The 25,603-nt window shown below is 29.5% G+C and overlaps 1 protein-coding gene across 3 annotated transcripts in view; it reads left to right on the forward strand.

Moving 5' to 3' along the window:
- LOC118194494 (protein turtle-like) overlaps positions 1–25,329 on the forward strand; it is an 85,468-nt gene extending 60,139 nt beyond the window's left edge. For 2 of the 3 annotated variants that reach the window (XM_035365643.2, XM_035365647.2), the window contains 4 exons: positions 1,940–2,041; positions 5,050–5,190; positions 8,265–8,346; positions 15,262–25,329. In XM_035365643.2, coding sequence (XP_035221534.2) covers positions 1,940–2,041; positions 5,050–5,190; positions 8,265–8,346; positions 15,262–16,807 — 1,871 coding nt within the window. In that variant the 3' untranslated portion in view covers positions 16,808–25,329. The remainder of the gene's footprint in view (positions 1–1,939; positions 2,042–5,049; positions 5,191–8,264; positions 8,347–15,261) is intronic. The other variant, XM_085827063.1, reaches the window with a different exon arrangement.
- The last annotated feature ends 274 nt before the right edge of the window (positions 25,330–25,603 follow it).

Raw genomic sequence — 25,603 nt, forward strand, 5'->3', positions numbered from 1 at the left:
AGAACTTTGTAACTAAACAAGAAATTATGTCTGTTTAATAGAATTAAAGAGAAGGTATTATCACATGAAACGAAGCAACTTACATTGAAGGAAATGTTTAATAAAGTAAACAAATAAATATTAAGCTTTTTCTTTTTGTAAATTTAATACCCTTTAGATCATAATTGTTCTTTATTTCATAAATTACGGTTTCATATTTTTAATTTTGTAATTTCTGCATGCCATCTTACCAGATTTAAACTGATGATCTATAATCCGGAAAAATCGATAATCCGGAATTGCCGAAGTCCCGACGAGTCCGGATTAACGACTTTTGACTGTATCATTAATATTTTGGGGGAATATATTTGAGCAATTTCTTAGCCCAAAATGTAATTTACTATATAATTCTAAATAATACATTAAATATTACTTAAGAAAGAGTAAGATCTGGAATTATGCAATAAACAACCTATATAAAGCAGAAATAATATATACAGTCTAGTTGTACCTTCCTAAATCAGGGAAATAATAACCACATATTTGAAGTTATGTGTTTTTCTGCAGTTGCTGTATAAAATAAATAATACAACTTAAACTTTGTAAAAATTAAAAATTATTTATTTTAATTAATAAAAAGGAGTCTTAATGCAGTGATTTCCAGATAATGTTCTGTGGGTTCCAAGCAAATCCACTAAGGATTCTTTAAGTCAAAATAAAATTTGAAAAAAAAATTTTGAATGCCAAACTGCTGGCCACCCAAAATGCAATACCGTGAAGGAAGCATCCAAACAGCATGAAACTTACATCGTGTGTATACCACGATCGAATATGCAAATAATTACGATTTGAATGCATACACACATCATAGGCAACTGCAATGCTCCTTTCAAACCATATATAAAAGGAAGAAAGGCCGCCATTTTGAATAATACAAATTGTTCTCTTGAGAGATTTTTTATGTGTGCAGCTTCATTATAGCTCACCAGTATCATTTGTGCCCATTTCTGAATTTGATCAAAATTAAATTGTTGCATACAGAGGTTGCGGATTATCCTTCCAGGAAATTGGTCATCATGTCAGACATAGTCAGGTAACAGTCATGCAAATACAGAATCAATGAATGCAGGAGGGACCAACTGATCGAAGGAGGCAACCACCTTGTCCATCACTCAGTGGGAAGACTGACATATTGTACACATAGCACTGTTGGAGCGCACTGCCACATCTGCAACCATATCACAACAAACGTAGTTGGACAATTAATTCTATGTTGTTTACACTACAATGGATTGTCTGGTGTCCATTGCTTCGTTTATCTTTAACTGAAACCCAGAGGTTTTTGCATTTTCAATGGTGCACTGAATGGTAGAGATAAATGTCCGAATGGCATTACATTGTATTTTCACGTGAATCATGCTTATGTCTACAGTACTACAATGGCCGGATTAGAGTTTGGAGACACCATCTAAAGAGGCTGCTCAACTGTTGTGTTATGCATTGCCTTACTGGTCCTGAAGCTGGTTTTTCTAAAAGCTGTTACTTGAGAACAGAAAATTCCAAAGTCTGTAATGGCATTTGTAAAGAAAATGGTATAAATAAACTCCATGAAAGCAGGGGAGTCTAGTATTAAGTTATCAGTTTCTAAAAATGTAAGGAGGTAAGCATTTATCATCACTTCATATAGGATAAAGCACTAACATTTTTCGAACTTGTGCAAATCAACAAAACATGTGCTTATTTTTCTCCCCTCCTTTTTTTGGAATGTGTCAATAATTTAAAATATAGTTTTATTTGTAAATTAAAATTTCAATAAACTCTTTATATTATTGTGTGGATTACTTCAAATCTAATAGTTAAAATTGCTTTCTTTTTTGCAGTTTGTTATTTGTTTGGCATAGGTATTTTTATGTAAAATTATATAGAATCATGTTTTAAAAATTTTAAATTCTTTATGCAGTACCATCATTGACCAGTGGCCAGACATATCACTTTCGAGTTTATGCATATTCTATTATGTCTGTGGGGTCTGCAAGTTCCGAAGTAATTTATCAGTCTCAAGGTAAATTATTCACTAAATTTCTTATGACTAATACACACTGAAACAATATTTTTTGTCTCTGCCATTTATTAGAGGTATTAATTATACTCAGTATAATTGTCATTTTTAGAGGTATTAATTGTACTCAATATAATTATTTTAATAAAAGATGAAAATATTTTAATTCTGACAGATTTTAACACATTTTTAATAAAAAGTGTTTAATGTTTAACATTAAAACGATAACTAAATGTTTTGCAGTGAGCCAGTTAATATACAAACTATTCAGATGTTTGTGGTGGGTCTAATGGTTAGTGATGCTCCCTGCCATGTTGTGAAGCCTAGGTTCAAGTTCTGGAGAAGGCATGAATGTTTGTAAATGGGTGCACTTAAAATACTGGGCAAGCCAAATGTGCTTTTGATTGGTTTGGTGATAGGGGAATAGGGTTGTGAGACCCTAAAATCTATTCTCCTGGGTGTGCTTGATCAAAACTGAGGTGCAATTAATAGTTATTACGGTGGGACTATACCTGTGAGACCATTTCATGAAGTTCTGATGTCTCACTCACTTTTCCTTGTCCTTTGTTTGTGTTTGTATATATATAAAAATAAATAAATAAATAAGTATTTTTAGAATGTCATTAAACTGTCAAACAATCCAACTATGATAAAATTTGGTCATTGCAGTTTTAATATTGCCAAAATTCTCTTCTTATTAAGATGAGTAAGTTAAGTTTTATGGGAATTTATACAGAACATACGTATCTATTTAAGAATATTTATATGCAGTTGTATTCATGAATTTTTGGATATGGATGTTGTTTAAAAAAAAAAAAAAAATCGTAGAATCAGTCGTATGGAACGATCGAAATAAAACTTAATATTTAGCAGAAAACTCCATTTATTATGTTTATATAAAAATAATAATAATAAATTGTAAAAAATATGTTTATTACATGCAAATGATGTTTGTAAGTTATTTTAAAGAGGAGAGGATAAAAATAGTACAGAATTTTTGGATAGAAATTAGTGAAAAAACAAGCTTAACGCTCACACTTTACTGTTCTTTGTGACTTAAGATCTTAAGTTTTATTTTTTTTTTTTTTTTATTAAAGAAATGTGCTGCTCAAACGACTGAGCAATTTAAAACCAGTGTACATACTTCTTATATTTTATTTTTTAATATAGCTCTGATGCAGCTCATAATGCATCTAAGTCATGTTCAAATTATTTGTAAGACATTTTTATTTCAAGAGGAGAGACCCTGTAAACCCCTTAGTTTGGCATAAATTGTAAATAAACCTTTATTATTCCGAGGCTAATCAGATGCAGGGTTATCATTATAAGAATGGGGAAAAAGAGGGGTTTGCTTCCCTCTTTAAAAATAGGAGACATGGTAATCACTTTATATTGAAAGTAGTGGCCAGAGCAAATCAGAAATTAATGCAGCAGCATCTGTTGAGGAAAACAGTATGAAACATGAAAAAAATAAGATATTAAAATTCTGAAAGCATTCAAAAGAACTAGATTGAAATTAAATATTGTAGCTAAAGGAGTGTTTTTTTTTTTTTTCTTTTCTTTTGAATGTGTAAAGCTTCAAGGAAATCCACTATCTAAAGAAGTTTTATGGCTAATTTTCACAAAACCCAAGTCAAAATTGCGATTGGGTGTCCAACTATGATTAGCTATCAAAGATGGGTGTATTTTTCTTTTCTGAACACAAGATTAATGTTCTTTGATGTGAAATTTTAACTCTCCTTTTGATATATTCAATCCACTCTGACAAGATATGCTATAAATTCCCCCAACTTTATAGCATTTTTTATCCTTTTCACATTCACAAAAATTTATTTTCTTTAGTTAATGACATTAATTGTAATAAATTTCTTCTTAATGCTGTCAGAATTCTGATGTCTATTTTTTCACGATTTTTTCCCTTGGCATATGATGCTACATTTATTTTTATTTATTGTCTGTGATATAAAATGGTTATCTCTTCTCTCATTTTTGTCCCTAAAGAAGCGAGATCTTGATTAACCTCGATTGTGTATGATTGGCCATGAAATTGAGAGATTAATTTTGTCCTAAATCTGTTACAAACTCATATTATTTTTATACAATTGATTTTATCCTAAAGCTGTTACAAACTCAGGTTATTTTTATGCATTTGCGTGGTTCTCTTCCAGTTTGAACTATATCAATTTTTCAGAATCCAGTAGTGCTTAAGACATTGATTAAGAATAGGATAAGTTTTCATTTTTTATTGTAAGACTTTCAGCACTCAGAAAGTTTTCAAAGCATTTAATGATATTTACAAAATTCCATTTTGGTAAAAACTTTAAGCTTGATGAGTTAACAAAATATTGAGTTAAAATGGACATTCTCAGATGGTATTCTTCTCACCAGTCTTTGAAATGTCAATAATATTAAAAACATTCATGTAGTGTCTGAATAAAATGGTTTTCTTGATAAATTTAGTATTTATAGAAATGTAGTGAATATTGCTGATTTCTTTAGATTGGTGGAAATCCTGATTCAGTATACTTAAACTCAAATGTAAGCTTTCGTACTTAAATCTTAATCATATTCATAATTATTCCGACATAACTGATGAGTCTCTTTCAAAACAAAAACTTTAGAATTTGGATATACAAAATTTCAGTCCACTTATCTCTGAAGTATATGCTTTAAAATTATGTTGATGTTCCTAATGTACTGTTATAAGCTGTTGAATTTTTGGAGTTATGTTATTGCAAAATGTCGTGTTTTTTTTTAAAAGTTACTGCTTCCTTAATTGAATCTCAAGTTCTTTTTCCTGTTCTATGATTAAAGCTATATCTTTTCTTATATTGTTAAGTTAAAACCATTTTCATATATTCCCAAAAATTATATAAGAATAATAACAAATAATAATAATAGATGGTTAAGTATGTTAACTTTAAAATGTATAGATTCTTAAGCATTATGTATCAAAATGTTATGTTGAATTATAAAAAAGTGTTTATTATTATTGTTGTTGTTTTATTCAGGCGATGATGAAAGCTACGGTCGAAACAAAGCGATTACTGCAGGTGTCGTTGGGGGTATATTGTTTTTTATTACTGCAATAATTTTGGCAATTTGTGCCGTAAAGATATGTAATAAACGCAAAAGAAGAAAAGCCGAAAAAGGTAATTTTTTAATGTTTATTTATAGTTCATCTTATAACATGAGAATTTACTTCTGTAGAAAGATTATTTATTATACTGCATTTATAATTTTAATGAGAAAATATCTTTCTGGAAATTTGAGAATAGAATACTTACAGTAACTACAGTAATATATAATTTTCATATTTTCTTACTAACATTATGCATGTTTGATGTTCTTTAATTTATTGTAAGCATTTTCAAAAATTCATTCTCAGATGCTGTGTATATATAAATCTTCGAGTAACTTTGTTTGCTTTTAATTTTCCTTACTTTCATTTTATTGTAGTTGTTTTTAAAAGTTCATATTTTAAGTATTTAATCTTATATTTTTCTTAAGATAAATTATATGAAAAGAAGTCTCAGGACCAGTAATTAATATAATGAGGTATGCTAAATTCAAATTTATTTTATGATACTACATGCACAAACTTCAAAACTGTCAATTCAGTGCTACATTGCTCATGCGAAGTCCCCAGTTCCCATTGAATGTTCATTTGGTCATATGACCCATAGCAAGAGTGAAAGTTTCTGTGGTTGAGTTGCACATCACCTCACCTAGAGCAAATGCTCTGTTCGGCAAAATAATGACTCGTGAATCTGCTATACGCATGTGTTACAAACTCAGTTTCTTCAAAACTTGCAAATTGAAAGCAAAATTTTAGAAGTCCCTCTAATGATTAAGTTTAAAAAAAGTTTTAATTTTCAGTTTTGCATATTATGCAAAATTTAAAGATTTATACATTAAAAATGTTTGAGATTAAAAATGCCATAAAAAGTAATGCATGAAAATGTAATAGAAAATAGCACTAATTTTTAAATTGTATTTATTACTTATATATTATCTTATACATCAGTAAAATTTGTGCAGCATGTGCATGCCTTAAAACAATGTCACAAATATTCACACTTCTTGGAAATCCAGATGGATGAAGCAACATTTCTATGATTCTTCAAAAATAAAATTTGCTTCACTTTCTAAAGAAGGACATTTTTTCCTCTTAGCACAGGCAGGCTTGATGGTACTGAGATCACAAGATTATCCAGAGTTTGGAAGATATTCATTCAAACTGTTCTGTCAATGATTTTGCAGTGTGAATTGTGCATTGTCGTCCTGATACATAACCTTTCGTTTGAGATGCAATGTTATAACTATTGGGAGACCTGGTACATGAAAGTACTGACCTCAAAAATGATCTGTGCTCCAGAATGTTCTGTGCTTGTGTTTGGTGCATATAACTGTAAGGTTTTACTCCAGAAAACCTGCCACCACTGTCAACCAGACACTTCCATGGCACTGCTGTTCAGACATCAATCCACTTTCATACTTTAGATATGAAAGAGTTCAGATCGTATATCTCTGAAGCAGTTCTCATCACATAAACTCTTCCACAGTAGGAAAAAACAACTGGAAAGAGTGACAGGGACTCATTATTGAGCAATACAAATTTTACATTGTATAGTATTCAAATTTTGCAGACCTTACACCTCTGAAATAGCACTTAACATGGATGCTGATTATCAAAGACATATAGATGTCCAACCATGAATATCAATCCTCTGAAGCTCCTAATGGGTAGTTTTTGAAGAAATGTATGATTTCAGGCCAAAATTCAAGTTCTGTCATAATCTAAGTAGTTGATGTTTTATGGTTGTTGTCTTTCTTCCCCTCTCTCCCAACTTCCTTTTAGGTAACTTCCTCATACTTTGGCATTTACTTCAAATGGATGATGTTTTTCACTTTTCTAGGTGTGTAGACATGAAGCTAGATACTGTGGCACCTTCTTTATTAAAAAAAAAATGTGCTGTCTTGGTAACAGCAGTACCAATAATTTGGTCTCTTTGATATTTGTTGTACCTTGCTTTTGTACAGTTATAAGTGTTTGAATTCAGTATCTCTAATGCCACTAAAAATTCATACATCACACTCTGCTGCTGTTGATAAAATCCAAAAATATTCAGAGTTTGCATCCTATAAGTTTTACAATATTCATTATTAGATTTTAGCTTTTCTCTTAAAAATATTTTTTGAGCACGTCTCAGTGAACTTTGCATATGAAGGCATAGAATCGTGTGTCTTTAATTAAGTAGAATATGATGAATATTTTACTAACTCGATTTTTGCTCCTTGGCAATTATTGTAAAGAAAATTGAAGTGAATTTTTCAACTCATAGTGTTGAAACTCTGAAGAATTGTCAAACTTTACAGCTTTAACATATCATTATTCTCATTATTTAACCCCTTACACTAGCAGCTTGTATGCAAATGGAGTGCCAAATGTTAAATTGCAATGCAAAGTAAATTATAACTTGAAATCTTGTCTGAAGAACTGAATACCAGCTGTTGGTGTATTTATAGACAATGAGAAAATTTCATGATGCACGAGGTACTGAATTTTTTATTTTTTCTTCAGCTATCTTTGTTTTAAATATGACAACGTTATGACATATGTTTGTTTTAGATTTGCATAAGTTGTAAAACTTTGTATCAAAACATGATTTTTGTGTTTAATTAAACTACTTTCATGGCATATGGTTTATATGCTTCATTAGAGCATACAGGCCATGATGATACAATCCTCAAGAATGTTAATAATCGCACATTTTCCATTTAAGTGGTTGATTTTGTTTCGTAATTTACACAAACAATAATCTTTTATCACAATTTTGTTATTGGTGAAGAGTAAAGAGTAAATCCAAGATGGCATTGTTTTTTTAAATGTTGGAGTAACAGGCTACCAATGTGTATAACATATTTTTGGTAATTCTTTGTGACAAAACTAAGAATGTGTAAAACACATCATTTTAGCAAAGTGGTTAAGGAAATGTTATCAATGTACAATCTATTCAAACACTGTGGTCACAAAAAGTGCCTAAATTCTGCACATTAACATGACCAAGGATGTATGTTTTCAAGGAGGCACAATGGTATAACCAAAGATGTGTTTGTGTTACTTGGGATCATGAAATTTTTCTTCTGAGTCATGTAAATTCTTTTCTTATGATCATGTTTTTCCCCCTCTGTATTGATATATTAATAAAACATTTCTTTAAAGCATATATGATGGTAACATGCTCATTGCCAGATCAGAGGAATGGAGGTCACTCACATGCAGGCTCTCCTCTTCCAATCAAAAAGTAAGTTTTTATGAGTGATAAATAAATTTTTTCTCAGATTATGTTAAGTTTTTCTGTTAAAAGGAAGACGTTTTGTCGGTTATTCAAACTGAATGAACCAATGAAATTTGTTTTCCTTTTAATGAAAATTACCTCTGACTGAATGTCACATGGCTGCATATATAATTTTAACTTTGTAGGCCCTATAACATAGGCCCAAAGCTGAGATGCAATGAAAGCCATTTAAGCACTTAATTTGAATTTTTGGTAAGTTGTCGCCCTCCAGAAATTACAATTTCTTTGAATTATTGCAGTTTGCCCCTATTTTTCAAAATCATAACATGTGATAATTTATAATTATACTAAATTTGATAATTCTGTTTACTAAATTTTATTTTATGAATGATTTGTAAAAAAATTCAAATATGCCTTTCTGTTATTTATTCATACACTTATATACAAATTTCTTTTACTGATGCTGCTCTTATTAAAGAAGAAAGAAAGGTACGACATCTATCTTCACTTTGATGTGTCATTGTGGAATAGCATCGAATGACTATATTTAAATTTTTCTATTTATTTTTTCTAATACCTAGTGTGAATGCATGATATTTGTTAATTGAGTATATAATTTTTGAAGCAATAATTTGTGTTGCATGTGCACATGTATGCAGTAGAATAATTTTTAATAAGTGTCACACTGGTGGGCCAAAAGAGGGCAGTTGTATAACTGTTCTTATATAGCTATATGTAATATACATGCAGTTCGTATTTGCTACTGTGATAGCTTATTATACCATTCTTTCCATTATGATGACCGTCACAAAAATTCTTTGATTGATGAAACTAATTATTCCACTTTCATTATAGTATCTTGTTTCTTTAAGATGCAAGGGTCATAATAATGAAAGTTATCTGACTGAAGTAGTCAATTATCTGACCAACAAAACATTTTAATTCAATATTGAAATGTTAAGATTGCTTTAGATACTAAAACAAGTACTTGGAGTGGTATTTTTTAATTTTTATATGTCAGTTCTTTCAAAATCAAACTGGTTGCTGCATGTAATCATTAATTTTTTTTGGTAAGCTAGAAACTTCAGGAAGTTAACTATGTCTTTGCTGGGTAGTAAATGAAATATTTTTAATCTGCTAGTTAAGTATATTGATTCCTGAATCATCAGGACCAAATAATGCTGCTAGTTCCTTAAATCCCCTGCCTAATTAGATGAAATCACGATTTCACCTAATCATCAAATCAAAGTTTCATCACCTTAATTTAGTTGATTATTATAAAAAATCGTGAAATTATTTATTATTTGCCATATTATACTTCTAAAGCTGCTAAAGTAGGATCTTTAATTTTTTTGGTGCATATAAAACTTAAAATATCACTTTAGTCCTTGCTGCAAATCAACAGGATTCTGACTCACCTGGAAAGCCAAGAAAAATATAAACCTTTTTCATGAAGTCAAGGAAAATCTGAAACTTTGCTAAAAAGTTGAGGAGAAATTTAAAAAGAAGGGGGAAAGCAGAGATCAATTTCTCAAATAATAAAAATGTCATTTTTTAAATAATAATCAAGAAAAAAAAATGTCTATCTAAAGAAACAAATGAAAAAATAATATAATATCTCTTTTTACACAAAGTATTTTATCGTCCTCTTGTCTAATATAATTTTATTAATCCATAATTTTCTGGTTCATCTATTATTGATCTGTTGGTGGTCCCCTTCTGTATCAGAAATGTAAGTTATTATGCTCCTTTATTTAGATGTCATTTCTCTGTTTTATATTAATTAATTAGCACATTTCCAGTACAGTCTAATTCTTAGTTCGTCTCATTTATTCGGCAACACCACAGTACTGTTTATGATGAGTACTATGCTGTATAAATTGATTTTGTAAAAGAACAGTTTTCTCCTCAGAATTTGATATTTCTTTTTAATGCGAGTGCCTGACATATGTAATATTTCTTAGACATAAATTTTTCATTTGGTTCACTATGATGAGTTGCTGTTGAGTCCATATTTGTCGAGTTATCGAGTCTATATTGTTGTTGTAGAGTCCTGGTGGGTGGGCCAGAATTCTCCTACCCCTTTCCCCTACAACCAAACCACACAAAAGGACTTTCAATTTGCCGTGTATTTAGAGTGCCCCATGCTGCAAAGACAATCCATGCCTTCTCCGGGATTCAAACCCGGGCCCTTTGGTAGTACAATAGGCTCCCCAAGCCACTGTAACATCTGGCAGCAATATAATGAGTAAAATTAACTTTTATGATGTTCTTTGTATGTCATGGTATATTAAAGTAAATGCATAAAATTATTCATTATTCAGTATTATCAGACATAATTGGATAATTAGTTCCTTGAGTCTGATCAGAGAAATTAAAGCTGAATTTAAATGGAAACCCAAATTATTCCCAGGTCAACTCCAAGCATGGGTGATGGGCCAATTCTCAGTGTATTTGTTATGTTGTTATCACAAGCTGCAATTAATATCTTTAATTTAATAACTGTATGAATGGTAGGCTGAAATATATAAATGTTTTAGGTTGAATAAGACAGTTGCAGTAGCTGGTTCTGATTGAATTTGGGACTTTTTAATTTGCCAGTTGGAAACGCTGACCACTGTGCTAAAGTACATGAAAGAAATACTTTTAATTTGTAACAACCGCATATCATTTAATGAATTAAAACTTTCTGTGATGAAGCATGTTTTCATAATGATGACATATTTCATTGTCATCATTGGTGTTATAAAATATCTTCACCAGAAATACATGCTTATTGTGTTACAGGAATTTTGTAATTTGAAGTAAATGTCTAGGGAAGGACCATTTTTATTTCCAACACCACAACTCCTGCTGGAGAGAGGTTTGCTAATCATATGTTTTCTTTCATATATGTACCTAGTCAATAATTCAATTCTACAAATAAATACATATTTTTTTTAATAATTAAATTTTACAAGTAAATACAGTCAAAAGTCGTTAATTCGGACACCCATAATCCGGAATGATCTATAATCCGGACCTCAAAGCTAAAAACTTTCTGCGCATGCGCCACGTTGACACATGCTCATAGGTGTTTACGCGTGCGCGTAAGACCTTTTACCACTGCGCATATACGTGTGCGCAAGCGCAGAATACGTTTTCGCGTGCACGTTTTATGTATAACGGACGGTATAATCTAAAATTATCTAATTATCTATTTCAGTTAATTTTGATGAATGCGTTGTTCCTTAATCTTCGAATTGGATCCGGCTTATTATTTTTTGCAGACTGTAAGAGCAATTTTATAAAAGTAAACTTGAACTTTCAATTATGTCAAATAGAATTTCCGATTCTGGAGCTCCCAAAAGATCGTACAAAACGAAAGTATGTTTCGATGTCCATCAAACAAAAAGTGGAATTGCTGCAAAAAAAGACATGAAGAATGTGACAGAGAGGTTAGTGAAAACGAAAAAGTTTCGATTGACAAGTTAGTCAGTATTCTCGGCACAACAATTAACGGGACTTGAACAGCGGAACTTTGTAACTGAACAAGAAATTGTGTCTGTTTATAGAATTAAAGAGAAAGTATTATCACAGAAAACGAAGCAACTTAAAACAACTTACATTGAAAGAAATGTTTAATAAAGTAAACAAATAAATATTAAGCTTTTTTTTTTTTTTTTTTTTTTGTAAATTTTGATACCCTTTAAATTATAATTGTTCTTTATTTCATAAATTAAGGTTTCATATTTTTAATTTTAGAATTTCTGCATGCCATCTTACGAGATTTAAACTGATGATCGATAATCCAGAATTGCTGAAGTCCCGACGAGTCCGAATTAACGACTTTTGACTGTATATAATCAGTTTATTTTCATCATCTCACTGCCTTCTTGCTCTTTTGGCCCATTCTGTACTTTAATCAAAATTTTTTTTGTAGTGAAACTCTTGGAATGTGTGAATTTACTTCAAAGTATTATATTGAAATTCATTATTAAATTTTGTGCAAGTAGTTTTTATATACTGACATCTTTTAGTAGTAGACAGATTTATTTTAGTATGCATCTTGATATAGTTAATTTCACTTCTTGAATCTTCCTAGTATGACATTTTTGCAAGTTCTTTTCCATATTTGAGTAGACTTTATGGGTAGACAGTATTTTATAGCCATTGTTCTTGCATTTAAACTACAGCTAATTTGCCACTTTAGCGTGATGTTTATTATATGATTTCCTAGTGGTAAGATACTGTTTTTATATTTTCATACGAAGCATATAACATACTATTAAATGTGACTAAATCATTGATATCCTTTTCAAAAACTTTAAAATTTATATTTTGTAAAGTATTTGATTTTTTTTTTTTTTTTTTTTTTTTTATTATTATTATTATTATTATTATTATTTAGAAATATTTTGTATGATTTATTTTAATTTTTAAAAATTAAGGTATGTATACCTGAAGCATTTAATGAATCTTTGCTGAATAAATTTGGAGAAAAGATTACAAGTATACATTTAATATAGCTCCTAAAATAAGAATTTAGTTCTCAAGCTATGTTTAAATGAAATCAAAATTCAGTGGCTCATTAAATATGCAAGACTATGTGTAATTGTGTTATTTAGTTACAAGTATTTTTTATCATTCTGTGAATTCTTATACTATGATTAGTATTGATTTGGTCTATTTTTCTTCATTATTCAGTTTATCTGATAAAATATTTGATAAGTTTTTACATGAATATCTGTCATACCTAAAATTTAAGCTAAGGATAGCGTATATAAAGAATAATGTTTATTTACTTTCAGCACTTGTATATTATTCATATATGTTAGAAGAAGCTATTTATGAATGTATTTTGTAAATTATGGACTGCAATAAATGTACTTTATTGAATTACTGAATTTTTTTTATAACTGAACTTTTATTAGAATCAAATCTATATAGTTAACATGTCAATTAAGTGATAACTTTGGAAATCCCATATATAGTCATATACAGTAGGGGCCACTTAATGTGATTACATTTCTTTACGATTATTCTGATAACATTAACCAAATGATAAGGAAAAAATACACTTCATCAAAATGGAATTTAACCAATATAATATATGTACTTTCACAGCATTTTAATTATGAAAAGGCAAAAATTTTTATATGAACTTTTCACAGCTTCTTTAATTGAAAGGTTCATATGAACTTTTCCTTACATTTCTGAAAATTATTTGAGCAATGCTGTACCATTAATCTCAATATTTCAAGGGTATCCCTTGTTGGAAAAGAACATGCCAGTATAAAATTAAAAATTGGGGAAAAAGCAATGAGTAGATGTTTTCATGGATTCCCTCCCAGGAGCAAGGAAAAGGGGAGGAATTTTTCAGAATTTAATTGGGGGATGGCTTCTGAAGAAGAGGGACTTGTATCTGACTGCCTACAAAATCAATAGAGTTATTCAAAAATCTATGATAAACTAAATTAATGTTATTTTATCTGCTTAGTTTTAAGCTGTTGCTTAAAATTGGAATCGAGCTGTTTGGTGACTCGATCCCTTACATGGCAACATTTCTCTGTCACTTGGAATTTTTATATTCTATTTTGACATTATTTGCTGATTTCACTTCAGTTTTATGAAAATGTATTCTATAATATTTGATCATATTAACCGAATTGTGATCTACAATTCGGTTAATATGATTGTAGCCTGATGTATGACAAAATACAACATGTTATACATATAATATGATAGATATAATATTAAGTGATGATAATACAAAAAATAGTGAAATTAATAGTTGATGCAAATAATAGTGACATTTCATGAACTTCATTTAAAAAATATTTGCACTTGAAAGTTTTTTCTTGTCTTGTATACTAAAATTGTTTATACAAATACAATAGATGAATCTAAAACATTACTGAAAAACTAAAAATATACAGATTTCACAGGAACATCGGCTACCGTACGTCTTATTATATTTATTTGCAAAAAAAAAAAAAAAAAAAGTTTCTAGGAAGTTTCCTTTAAAAATAAAATTTAATATTCATAAACAAAGCACACTTACAAAATTTTACTCAGACTTTCAATTTTTGTGAACAGTTATGGCTAGCACAGCTTGACAGTTACACAAATTGTGTAATAACATAATGCAATCTCTGAAGCTTGTAGAGAACAGAAACAAAAATTAAGATTAAATTAAATTCAATATTAAATTTATAAATGAAAGCACACTTACAAGCTTTGGCTCATCTCTCAACTTTTGCGACGAATTACTGCTAGCAAAGTTACTACAAATTTGAGTATTTCATATGCTGGGAGAAGTAGTAGTGAGACAGTGAGCGATAGCTGCGAAAATTTCTCTCTCGAACTCAAGAACTATATACTTAAATACATTGATTTGCATTTTGTTGGCAGCCAATTAAAGTAGAAGTGCTAGTATAAGCAAAATGATAGTAATTGGTTAATAAACATAAAATCTTATTTGTCTCTATTTACATACTATATGTTATCAATCACCAGTTTTTCCCCCAGATAAAAATCAGCACCCAACTTAACTCTGTCGTAAGTCTTAATAGATCTGTTATGTCCCAAATCATAAAGGAAATTATGTTCTTCAATTAATATCTCAGAAAATTATCCTGAACTTCTAGATAATGCACAGAATGCCAAGAGCTTACTGTAATTTGTATGATGTTATACTGTTGATCACTGTCTCTTAAGAGTGATGTGTATATTCCCTGATATGCCATTCTAGGACTGTGTTTAGTATATTTCCTAAATTTTATGTTCTGTATGCTTTTTTTTTAATGTCAATTTTAGCTGATGTTTGTTTTCTAATTGTTATATTTACTTGTAATGCTTTATATGATATTTATGATGTATTGATCATTTACTTTTAGAAACATTACTGTTCTCTGCAATTAGTTTCTCTTTATTCTATAGTTCTTCAATTCTTTCTGACAGAAATGAAGAAGGCGGAATACCAAGTTTAAAATTTCCCTGTCTGGCCAGCTTAGGTAGAATAGGCTTAGCATCAAATCCCAGAGAGCGAACAAGAACATTTCATGGGTGGCCTGTTCATTTGAGACATCCCAGAGGTGCTCGTTACAACATCCAGATGGAATATTCCCAACCTCTGGGCTGGATAAGTCGCTCTGCAGATGGTAAATTTGTGCTGCGTGGCAGTGCTGACGATGAAGAGGGAGGTTTTATGAGAACAACACAAACTGCATCTCACTCCCTCATTCCGTCCAACCATGCAGGAGCCAGGGGTAGTATCCGCAGTGATGGCAGTGGACAGAGTAGTCACAATCTGCACTTGAGTCCCTCGACCCCTTCTTATGGTCCGTATGCGACTCCATCTCGCTTTCACACAAGTAGCCCTGGATTAGGGGGCTCCTTTTTTGCAGAGGATATCAGTTCAGTTCGCCAGCCATCTTCTGTGGAGCGCTCCTTTCCAAGCACAGTGTCCAGTCACTTGACTCCACCTTTTCCAATGCACTTTCGCCCCATACACAGAGCTCAAGATGCACCTCCACCTTCCTGGATGCTTCATCAACAAGTTTTAGGATCTCCTATCCAAAACTCGTGGCATCAAGGATGGCCTGGATCTCGGCGCTGGCTGCCAGTCCAGGCTTATCCAACTAACTCAACAGGACCTCGTTTTTATCCACTTCGTCCAGCTATACCAAGAGGCTATAACAGTGGCCCTGTTCATCCCCGTCAACAAATTTCTCCTTCTTACCAGCGCCCTTTGGCTACCAGCAGTCCTCCCAGACTGGAATTCAGTGGGGTGAATGGGGCTGCTCAAGGTCCTGACTCTAGTGAGAGTGGTGGCAGCGATGTGCACCAAGTGACATACACAAGGGATCGTCTCCTGGGTGCTGTGGAACGTGTTAGAAGTGCTGCTTATCACAGACAACAACAACTTCCTGGTGTTGAACTCCTTTCTGAAATAGATGGGCCACTTGCGACAAATCGTCGACTTGCTACCCCAAGTCGCACCAGTGTCACAAGTGGTAGTTCTGGTCATGGAAGTAAGGCTGCATCTCTAGCCCATTCAAGCCTGCAAGGAGAGCTAGACATGAACAATCGCAGTGGCAGCAGTAGTGGTTTTGCCAGCAGGAATCACTCTGCTGCTTTTGCATCAACTTCACTCACACCAAATGGTGTACACACTATTCATCATCACAATGAGGGATCCTCTCTTTTTGAGGCAGACTCTCCACATTCAGAACCAGCCCTACCTGTTGTTGATGGTTTTACACGTTCGCGCAGCAGGGCAGGTGGTGTTGCACGTCACGTAAGAGATGGCTGGAGTGAACGTGGTCTCAGTGATAGTGAATTGTGTGGTGGTCAGTATCCTACAGGACCTCGCAAATATGAAAATACTGAGGCTAGATGTGCAGCTCTCAAAGAAGAATTTCTACGCTTTAGACAGAGACAACGTGAGAGGCAACGTTCTGTAGAACTTGAGAGTACTTGCTGAAATTATATGCTGCCAAATTCAAGTGATGATGTTTCTTCATTTGGGCTGCACAGAGATTGCTGTAGCTTCCAGTTGTGCAATAAGTAGTCTCTGTGGTATGGAGGCTGGGCTCATGTTTCTGTTTATAGACTTAACATGACAACCAAGGTTTTCTGATGAAAATTTTGGAGTTCTTTTATTTATTGTTCCTACAGTTTTTATCTGTATTGTTATCAGATTTAAAGATTCTCAATAGTTTAAAGGTGTTATATCATCCCATCTTCTAGTTAATGTATACTACAGATTATTTTCTTTATTGTCTGCACATGTATGTATATAGGCTATGTGTGTTTGTGAAAGTGTATTTGAAAATGTTAGGGGTAAATCAAATGTAATTTCTGGTTTAAAGTAAATATTCTGACTATATAAATTATTGTAGCAACAGATTTTAATTATATCATTTGCTTCATTTTTTGATTGCTATATATAGTTATTTCTTGTTAGGTACCAGAATCTTTTATAACCATTCCAGATATTACTCATTTAGCTTTTTTCATATATAAAACATTAAAAATAAATAAGTAAATAAATAAATAAAATTATCTTTAGTACTCTTCCGTAGTAAATTAAATACTTTGAGAAGATTTTAGTTATTGAACTATTTTTTATATTTCAGCTATAATTTTAAATGTGATTTCTTTTTAAGTATTTGTTCAGATCTTGTATCATATTTTTTTTCATTTATAGTTTGTTATACTGAAAGATTTTTTTTTTTTTTTTTTTATATGAATGTCAACTCTTTGAGGAAAATGTTCTAACCATGGAAAGATTTAAATACCAACACATGAACATTTCAAAATTCCGTTCATTTAGTGAATTTCGTGTTGCATTGGAATGTTTGATGGAAAAATACTGTAAAATAAATATTTGCCTTAAATAATTCCTGCTAACTTTTAACAGTTGTTTGTGTATTAAGAAACTGTGAATCCAAAATGCAAAGAATAACTCAAGGTACCTCAAAATTGATTAAATTTATTGGAGAAGCAATATAAAAATAGGCATGAAAGAATTTAAAACAATAATAATAAGAAAAATCAGCTGTACAATAGTTGTTTAATATATTGACATTAATATGGGGAGGGGAAATTAGAATTGTGTTGTCTTACATGACTGCAAAATATAGAAATACACATAGCTCTTACATAACACAGACCCCTAGACCATGACTTCTTTCTAAAATGGGTGAAAAACTAGTGAAAATCCTGTATAATATAGCAGTGTTGCAGCACTGTAACCCAGTTGGACTGGAAATGTTGCTAATACATCTCAACATTATAGACAACATCTCTAATTTGAAGAAACTGTTATGAGTACAAAATTAAAAAGACCAGAGGAAGAAATATTTTATAATAATTTTATAGAGGAAGAAATAATTTTATATCCTTTTAAAGGACTAACTGGAGTTATATTTTTAAGTTAAGATCCTTTTTTTGAAAAGAAGCACAAAATTTAAGAGGTGACTTTTACAAGTACTTAATCCCATGCATAAAGATCTCTTAGCTAAAAGAAAAACAATTTTTTTTTTTTTTTTTTTTTTTTTTTCCTTCCTAAGTGTAGACCATACAAGTCAAGATGCTACCAAAGAAATTAAAAAAGGTGAGGATATTTCATCAAAAAGAAAATGCCTTCCTTTAAAGGTTATTAGAAGTGATAAAGAAGAAACTATGTAAATTAACGTGTAATAGCATTTGATCAATCATTACTTTAATAAATGTATTGCTGTTATAATGTTAGCTTTGCTGTTACTTATTCATAAAAATCATATAGCATTGTAAATTAGCTTTTAAATTGTCATACCATTACCATTTTTTACCTTGACAAAATTATCATCATTTTGATGTATGTTAAACATTAGTGTGACAACACGGCAGCTACCAAAGTATTAATATGTGTGTGTGTTTATACGCATGTTATTTAAATGACACTATGTTCATTGTTAATCTCCATATTTCATTGCTTATGTATATAGTTTTTTCATATTTACTTTGTAGATTGTTATACAATTGTTTGTGTAGCAGATTTTGTATAGTTTATAATACATACATCTAGATTATTTTTTATAAGGAAGTAGATCGTACTTAATTATTCATGACTTTTCCATTCAGTGTTTTCTGCCTCCTTAAATGCAATAACTTTGGACCTGAGTAATTAATTACATTCCTTCATTCATTATTTTTCATATTGTTGTACAGCAAGTGTAGAACAGAAGAACAGAATGAATATCATTTTGTCTTTGCCAGAGTTTCATGTTATGCATTATGATCTATTAATATGTATAGATATTTGGGAAGAAAACTAGCAAACTTATCCTTTTGTTTTTGAAAAATAATGAAAACGGGATATATTTTTATAATGGAAGACTATTACAGAGTTAAATCATAATTTTGACTGCTCAAAGAAAGTTGTGGCAGTTTTGAAATACAGAAACTAATTTAAATAATCTAAGACTTTACTTATCATAACCCTCATTAATTAGCTGTCATTAAATTCAACTTTATTTATCTACTCTAAATATGGTAAAACATCCTTCAGCACTTTACTTTTTTTTTTTTTTTTTTTTTATTAATAATAAAACATTTAAGATTACAAATTGAGATTTTTAACTTGCCTATTCTCTAATTTCATATTTTAGACAGAATCTGAAAATTAAGAATTGTAAATGTATTTAAATACCTCACTAAAGCTGGTCATTTTATTCTGCAAATGTGCATAAATTAAAGTGAAATTAATATAAAGCTAGTGAGATCTGCAAAAATATTTCAGATAACCAATGTTGGAGTTATCAAGAAGAATTGGGAAAATTCCTGTATTGTAATAAATTGAATGAATATTGTTATTACATACCTGAAATTCTGCATTATTAGAAGGGTTTATAAAAGTTAACTATTTTAAAAGTGTGATTAAATAAGTAATTGATTGTTATTAGTAAAAAGTTCTTAAGACGCCATTGAAATACTAGTTTAATTTTTAAATCCTTTTTTTTTTTTTTTTTTTGATTTTAAATACTTTTTTGGTATCCTATGGATTTAACAATTTGGAAATTGCCCATGACGAAAAAAAGTCTGCAATAGAATTTTTTTTTAAATAAAGTCATCATTCATTATAGAAAATTATATTTAAACAACCAACAAGATGAAATTATGCTTTAGCAATAACTCAGTAGCGAAATAGCGATGCACGAATCCATTCATTTATATTTAGCCTCTTTTTTATATAAATTATAATAATGATCTGAAATAGTTATTTACTCTTAGGCTTCCATTCAGTTATGTTTAGCCTTTTTTATATAAATTATAATAATAAAAAAGTATTATATGAAATTAACCTTTAATCTAAATTAAAACAGTAATCTTAGATAGTTATTTACTATTATACATCCTTTCTTGCATTAGGGTTGCCGCAATTATTTTTGGCAGCACTGTCATCAACAATAGTTTGGCGATTTTTTACTTTCCTCAAAACGGAATAGTACCAAATTTAGCTGTATACATTTTATGCCTTTGGATGTATTAAGCAATGATGAACAGCAAGAAATATATTTATTTGTATGTTATTTAACATTAATTCAAGGCTGCATGTGAATAATCCTAACTATGTTTATTGAACACAAATTTAGCCTTTTCTAACTTCATTTCTCTTTTGATTGAGAATGGAATTTAGGGATAAAAGGAAGATAGAATTTAATATTCTTGTACCATTCTTCTTTGTACTGCTGAACTCTTAAGCAAAGTTTTGGAGTAAAGGGTTTTAATGTCTCAAAATCTGTAAAGAAAACACTTCAGTCACAAGCATTCAAATGAGATATCTATCCATTTTTGGTTGAGAATATCTCAGGAATAAATCTGAGGATTTTGGACTCATACTAACATATCATTTAAAAATAAAATAAAATAAAAATTTATTAAATTGGATTCTGCAAAGGTACAACCAGAATTTAAATTAAGGAATTTGAATTTTGCTTCTTGAGGTATCTGCTGTAATTTTATCAGACATGTTAGAATAAATGTCCATTATGCAGCTTAAGGATGCAATTTATATATGAATCATTTTGAAAATACATGTGGTAGACTTGCACACCAAAAATATTAGTTATTAGAATCAAAATAACAGTAAATGGTACAGCTAAATAAAAGATGGATATTTATGAATAATGTGGGAAATCATATTACAGTAATAATATTAAGTATTGTAAATCAGAATTAAAATAAAAAAAGTTTTTAGTATTCCAAAATTTTAACTTATGAAGAAATATGGGTGTAAATATTCTACAGTCATTTTATATTAAAAAGTATAAGTATAGCGATGCATTTTTTTAAATTTCCGTTAAAAATGTCCTACTGCTGCACATATATTTTGTTATTTCGTCTTGTCATTTTCATATCTTGTGAAGCAAACATATCATGAAGCAATCAATAATCAAAACTGCTAATATTATTTGTTAATCATTGCATATCTTAGGTGGGAAAAAAGTTTAAAGTATTTTTATTTATTAACAATTGTTCTGGCTGTTAATTTATATCTTTAGTTAACAAAATGTTAAGAGTCGTAGATTTGCTAATAAAATTATTATTTTGGTTAAAGGCTTACTAAAATAACAGGTGCAGTGTATGAAAAAAAAATTAATTTAAATTTTGAGGTGATGTTGTGAATAGCATTCCCCTACTGAATGAAAATATGGGATTGAGAATGGAAAAATTGTAGTATTTTTGAAAGTCAGAATGTCTTTAATAAAATAATTAGATTTTTCTAAGCACACAATCCATGAAAAGTTTGATTAAATTTTTTTCTGATTTTTATTAATATTAGTGAAAAGCATTTATAAATGTTACTTATAATGTAATTATTAATTTTATAATTAGGATTATTTCCTGGGTTACTTATAATATATGTATATAAATTTTTTTTTTAAATCTACAGCATTAATGTTAACAAGGCATTTTTAGTGTGATATGTTAATTATTTCGGAATTTTCTTGACTCGGTGATTGTCTGCATTTATTGTGTTGTTTATTCAAACTTTTAACTATCTCAGTGTTTTACTTTAAATTCTCATATATTGCCATATGCATTCATAAGTTATGCTTTTATTCACTTCTTTTTTGTTATTTTTTTCTCTTCGATTATTGTTGAATTATTTAACCATTAAGGGGTTTCCTTATTTTAAATAAGTGTAATATATTATGCATTAACTTAAGAATGAAGTTTGTTTTATTCACATTTATGTAATACAGTCATTGATAGTATGTTTCAAAATATCTTAACATGTTCCAGTATATTTGAAATAATTTGTCTGAAAGTAGAAATAAAGTGTTGTCTAATTTATTGTGATTTATATTTAATCATGTTTAATGAGGAATCAAACATTTAGAAACATTTTTAAAAGCTTGCTATCCCAGATTTTTTCTGATCAATATATGATAATCAGTCAAATTTTATTGATAACGGGGGCTTATTTTTCCCATGTTATGCTGTTGCTATTAAAGAAACCAGTTAAAATTTTAAAGAATTCTATTTAACCAAAAATATGTAAAAGTTATTGTTAATCTTAAAGTAATCAACAATGGAAAATATTTATAAAGCACCTAATAACAATCATAATATATGAAATTTATAATGTTTGTATTAGTACTTCCTGTTAGTTGAAATTTGCTAAGATGGTGTACAGTGGAGAGTTAAAAAAAGAATGTTGCAATTACACAGTGTCTAAAATGTATTTATTTTCAAAATAAATAAAATAAAATAATGTGAATTATGTGCAAAATGAAATAGGCATATCTAACTATAAAATTTAAATAATTCACCTTATTTTTAAAAATATAATCTTAATTACGTATTTATATGTTAAAAAATTTAATCCCTTTTAAAAAGACAAGGCTACAGTGAACAGATTTACAGTTTTCAAGAATTGCTAGAGATAGTTATTTACCAAACAATTGAAATAATAATTAAAAGTTATTTTTAAATATATTTTATAAAATAATTGTTTGAATGCATAATGTAAATAAAATTTAACTATGAATTAGTTAATTTGAAACATGTTTACTAAATTCTGAGACTTTTTTTAATCCGAGTGAGAAACTGTAAATTTTGTGATTCGCTGATGTCTTGGGAAATGAAATAAATTAAAAAACTGTGTAAAAAATTTAAAATTCAGATTGACATTAATTTATAGAAAAGCTGTGTGCATTTTGGGGTAGACTGATACAAATCCCTCTTCAAGAAATAAAAGTATTCCATTTATTATTATATGCATAAAAATATCATTAAAAATATTTTTATCTCTTAAAATAAAGTGATGCTTATAAACGTCTTCTGCGAAATAGGTATGTTTTAAGTTTATATTAGCATGCTTTATTTACATATGTAATTAAAAAATGTTGCTAAGTTTCTTTTATTAAATATAAATCTTTAAAATATTGTTGCTACTACAAATAATTCATATACCAGTGTATAATTTGTCAAAACGGGTTCTCAACCGAGGGGAATTCTTCTATGTGTGTGGGAGGGGGGATGTTGTGAGCCTTTTATTTAGTTTTAGTTTACGTATACAAGAAACTACTTTTACAAGTTTTGGTATTTATCAACATTTTCTATTATTTTTGTTTTTTACTTAAAATACATTAAAAAATAATCTAAATCTTAATAAAATGTATATACATTTTTCAAATTTGGGAACTAGGGGGAGAGCATTGATCTTCTAGAAATGGTGAAAGGGTTGCATGTGGCAAAAGAGGTTGAGAACCATTGCTTTATATGTTTTATATTTAATATATTATTTTGCTGTTATCTTTTAAGAATTTTTCATCTTAGTTAGTATAAAATATATTGCATTCATTAGAAGATATATTGGAAATCGGTGATTTATAATTTTTTAGTGTCTATTATTTAATAATGATTTTAAATTATTCATATTCCAATCATCCAAGATGTATATTGCTGTCTATGTATATTTTATGTACTTATGATTTTATTTGTAGGCAGATATCCGTCATGTACTTTGCCATGTTTTAATAACCTAACCTATAATTTTATTTGTGTATTATATAGAACATATATATTTTTTTATTTCTTTATTTTTTGTTTGTCATTGTTTTGTCCAGTATGAAACCTGTTTAAAATATGTCATTTTCTTAAAAATATTATAGTATTTAAACTAATGTTATAATTATTTTGATGGAGAATTAAATTGCAGTTTGTTGTTTAACATTAAAATGAATTATATACTGAAATAATGTATAAATATTACAGTAAGCATTCGGTAGCTGCTTAAATATTCCAGTGCAGTGTTTTAGACAGAAATTATGTTCTTCAAAAGTTTATATAGAAGCATTCCCTTTTGCAAAACTTTTTTCTAGGAATTAATTTCATGCAAAGTATTTTACAAAAGCATTTAAGCAGTTAGATCTGCTGTGAAGTGTTTATTTTTTAAGGATTTAGTGAATTGATATTTTCTGTACAAAATTTTGTATTTGATTTCATACATGAATTCATTGTTCATTATATCAAGAATAATTTTAAAAGAATGATTTTAATTCTGTATACATATCTTTATAGTATTTATTCTTATTTTTTATTTTTGTGTTGTGTTTTATGTAAACTTTAGCATGATGATGAAGAATTTTGTCTGTGCATGTTTGTATTGATGTATTTTAGTTATGATCATTGATGACAATATATGCACCTGAATTTCGTCCTTCATCAAAAGCTTCTGAGGGTCCTATTAAATGATGCTTCCAGTTATTAGTAAAATATTATTGCTATTAATTCCATTATTGTTATTAGCAGCAATAATAGATCATCAGATGAAAATAGGTGTTACTATTTTAAATGTTTACTGTACAAAAATCCTAATGTTATATAAAGTATTTTGAACTATAAATGGAATGTTGTAAATATTCCAATATTATAAAATAAGCATATTCTATTTATTCATTTGGGATGATATAACAGTATTAATTAGTATATTGAATCCTATGCAATTCTGCAAAGCAATAATGATAAATTTGTTGAATATCAAAGTGAACTGCTCAAACAGTTGGAAAGAAAAAAGAAACTCAGTATGCATAGCAATGACAATGTTCTCTGTGCAGCCCGATCTAATCAAACTGTTGTTGGATCAATCATTGTGTGTCATATCACCCGCAATATGCTGAATTTGTATCGCACACATTCCTTCATTCACATTCCATGTGTAACTCAACTCATAAAGAAAATCATGGCTGCCAAGGAACAATTAAGTTATTTATGTTTCCGGTACAAATTTTTATCCCTTTTCGGTGGTATGCTGTCTATTGCAGCTCACGAAGGCATGGGTTTAGTCTTGTTATGTTCTTCCAGCCGATTGTTATACTTTTTTTAGTTTCTTTTATTTTCGCATAGTTAATTAGTTATTTCTTTACATCATGTTGTTTGGTTGATGAAAGATAATGTTGGAATAAATCTTAGAATAAGTTATTTGATAAAAATAAAAATTTCATGTCTTTGTTTTTTGTCTGTTTTATATATTGTGTATTACCCAATTTTATGTTGGTTCATGGGCTCCTCAACTTACCATTGAATTATGACTACTACTAACTAATATGGAAGTCACTCTAAAATTTTCAGATACACGAAGATGATAAGTGATAGGAAAAAAAATTAACAATTGGATTTGAAAGTATGAACTATTTGAGCGTATCAGAGTATTTTTTACTGGCCATTTGCAAGCAGTTTAGCTTATAATAAATTTGGCAGAAGGGAAAATGGAGTTGACACAAGA

Source organism: Stegodyphus dumicola, chromosome 11 (assembly GCF_044657685.1).
Source record: "Stegodyphus dumicola isolate Sdum_Otavi_A_Nest chromosome 11, ASM4465768v1".
NCBI classification, from domain to species: Eukaryota; Metazoa; Arthropoda; class Arachnida; order Araneae; family Eresidae; genus Stegodyphus; species Stegodyphus dumicola.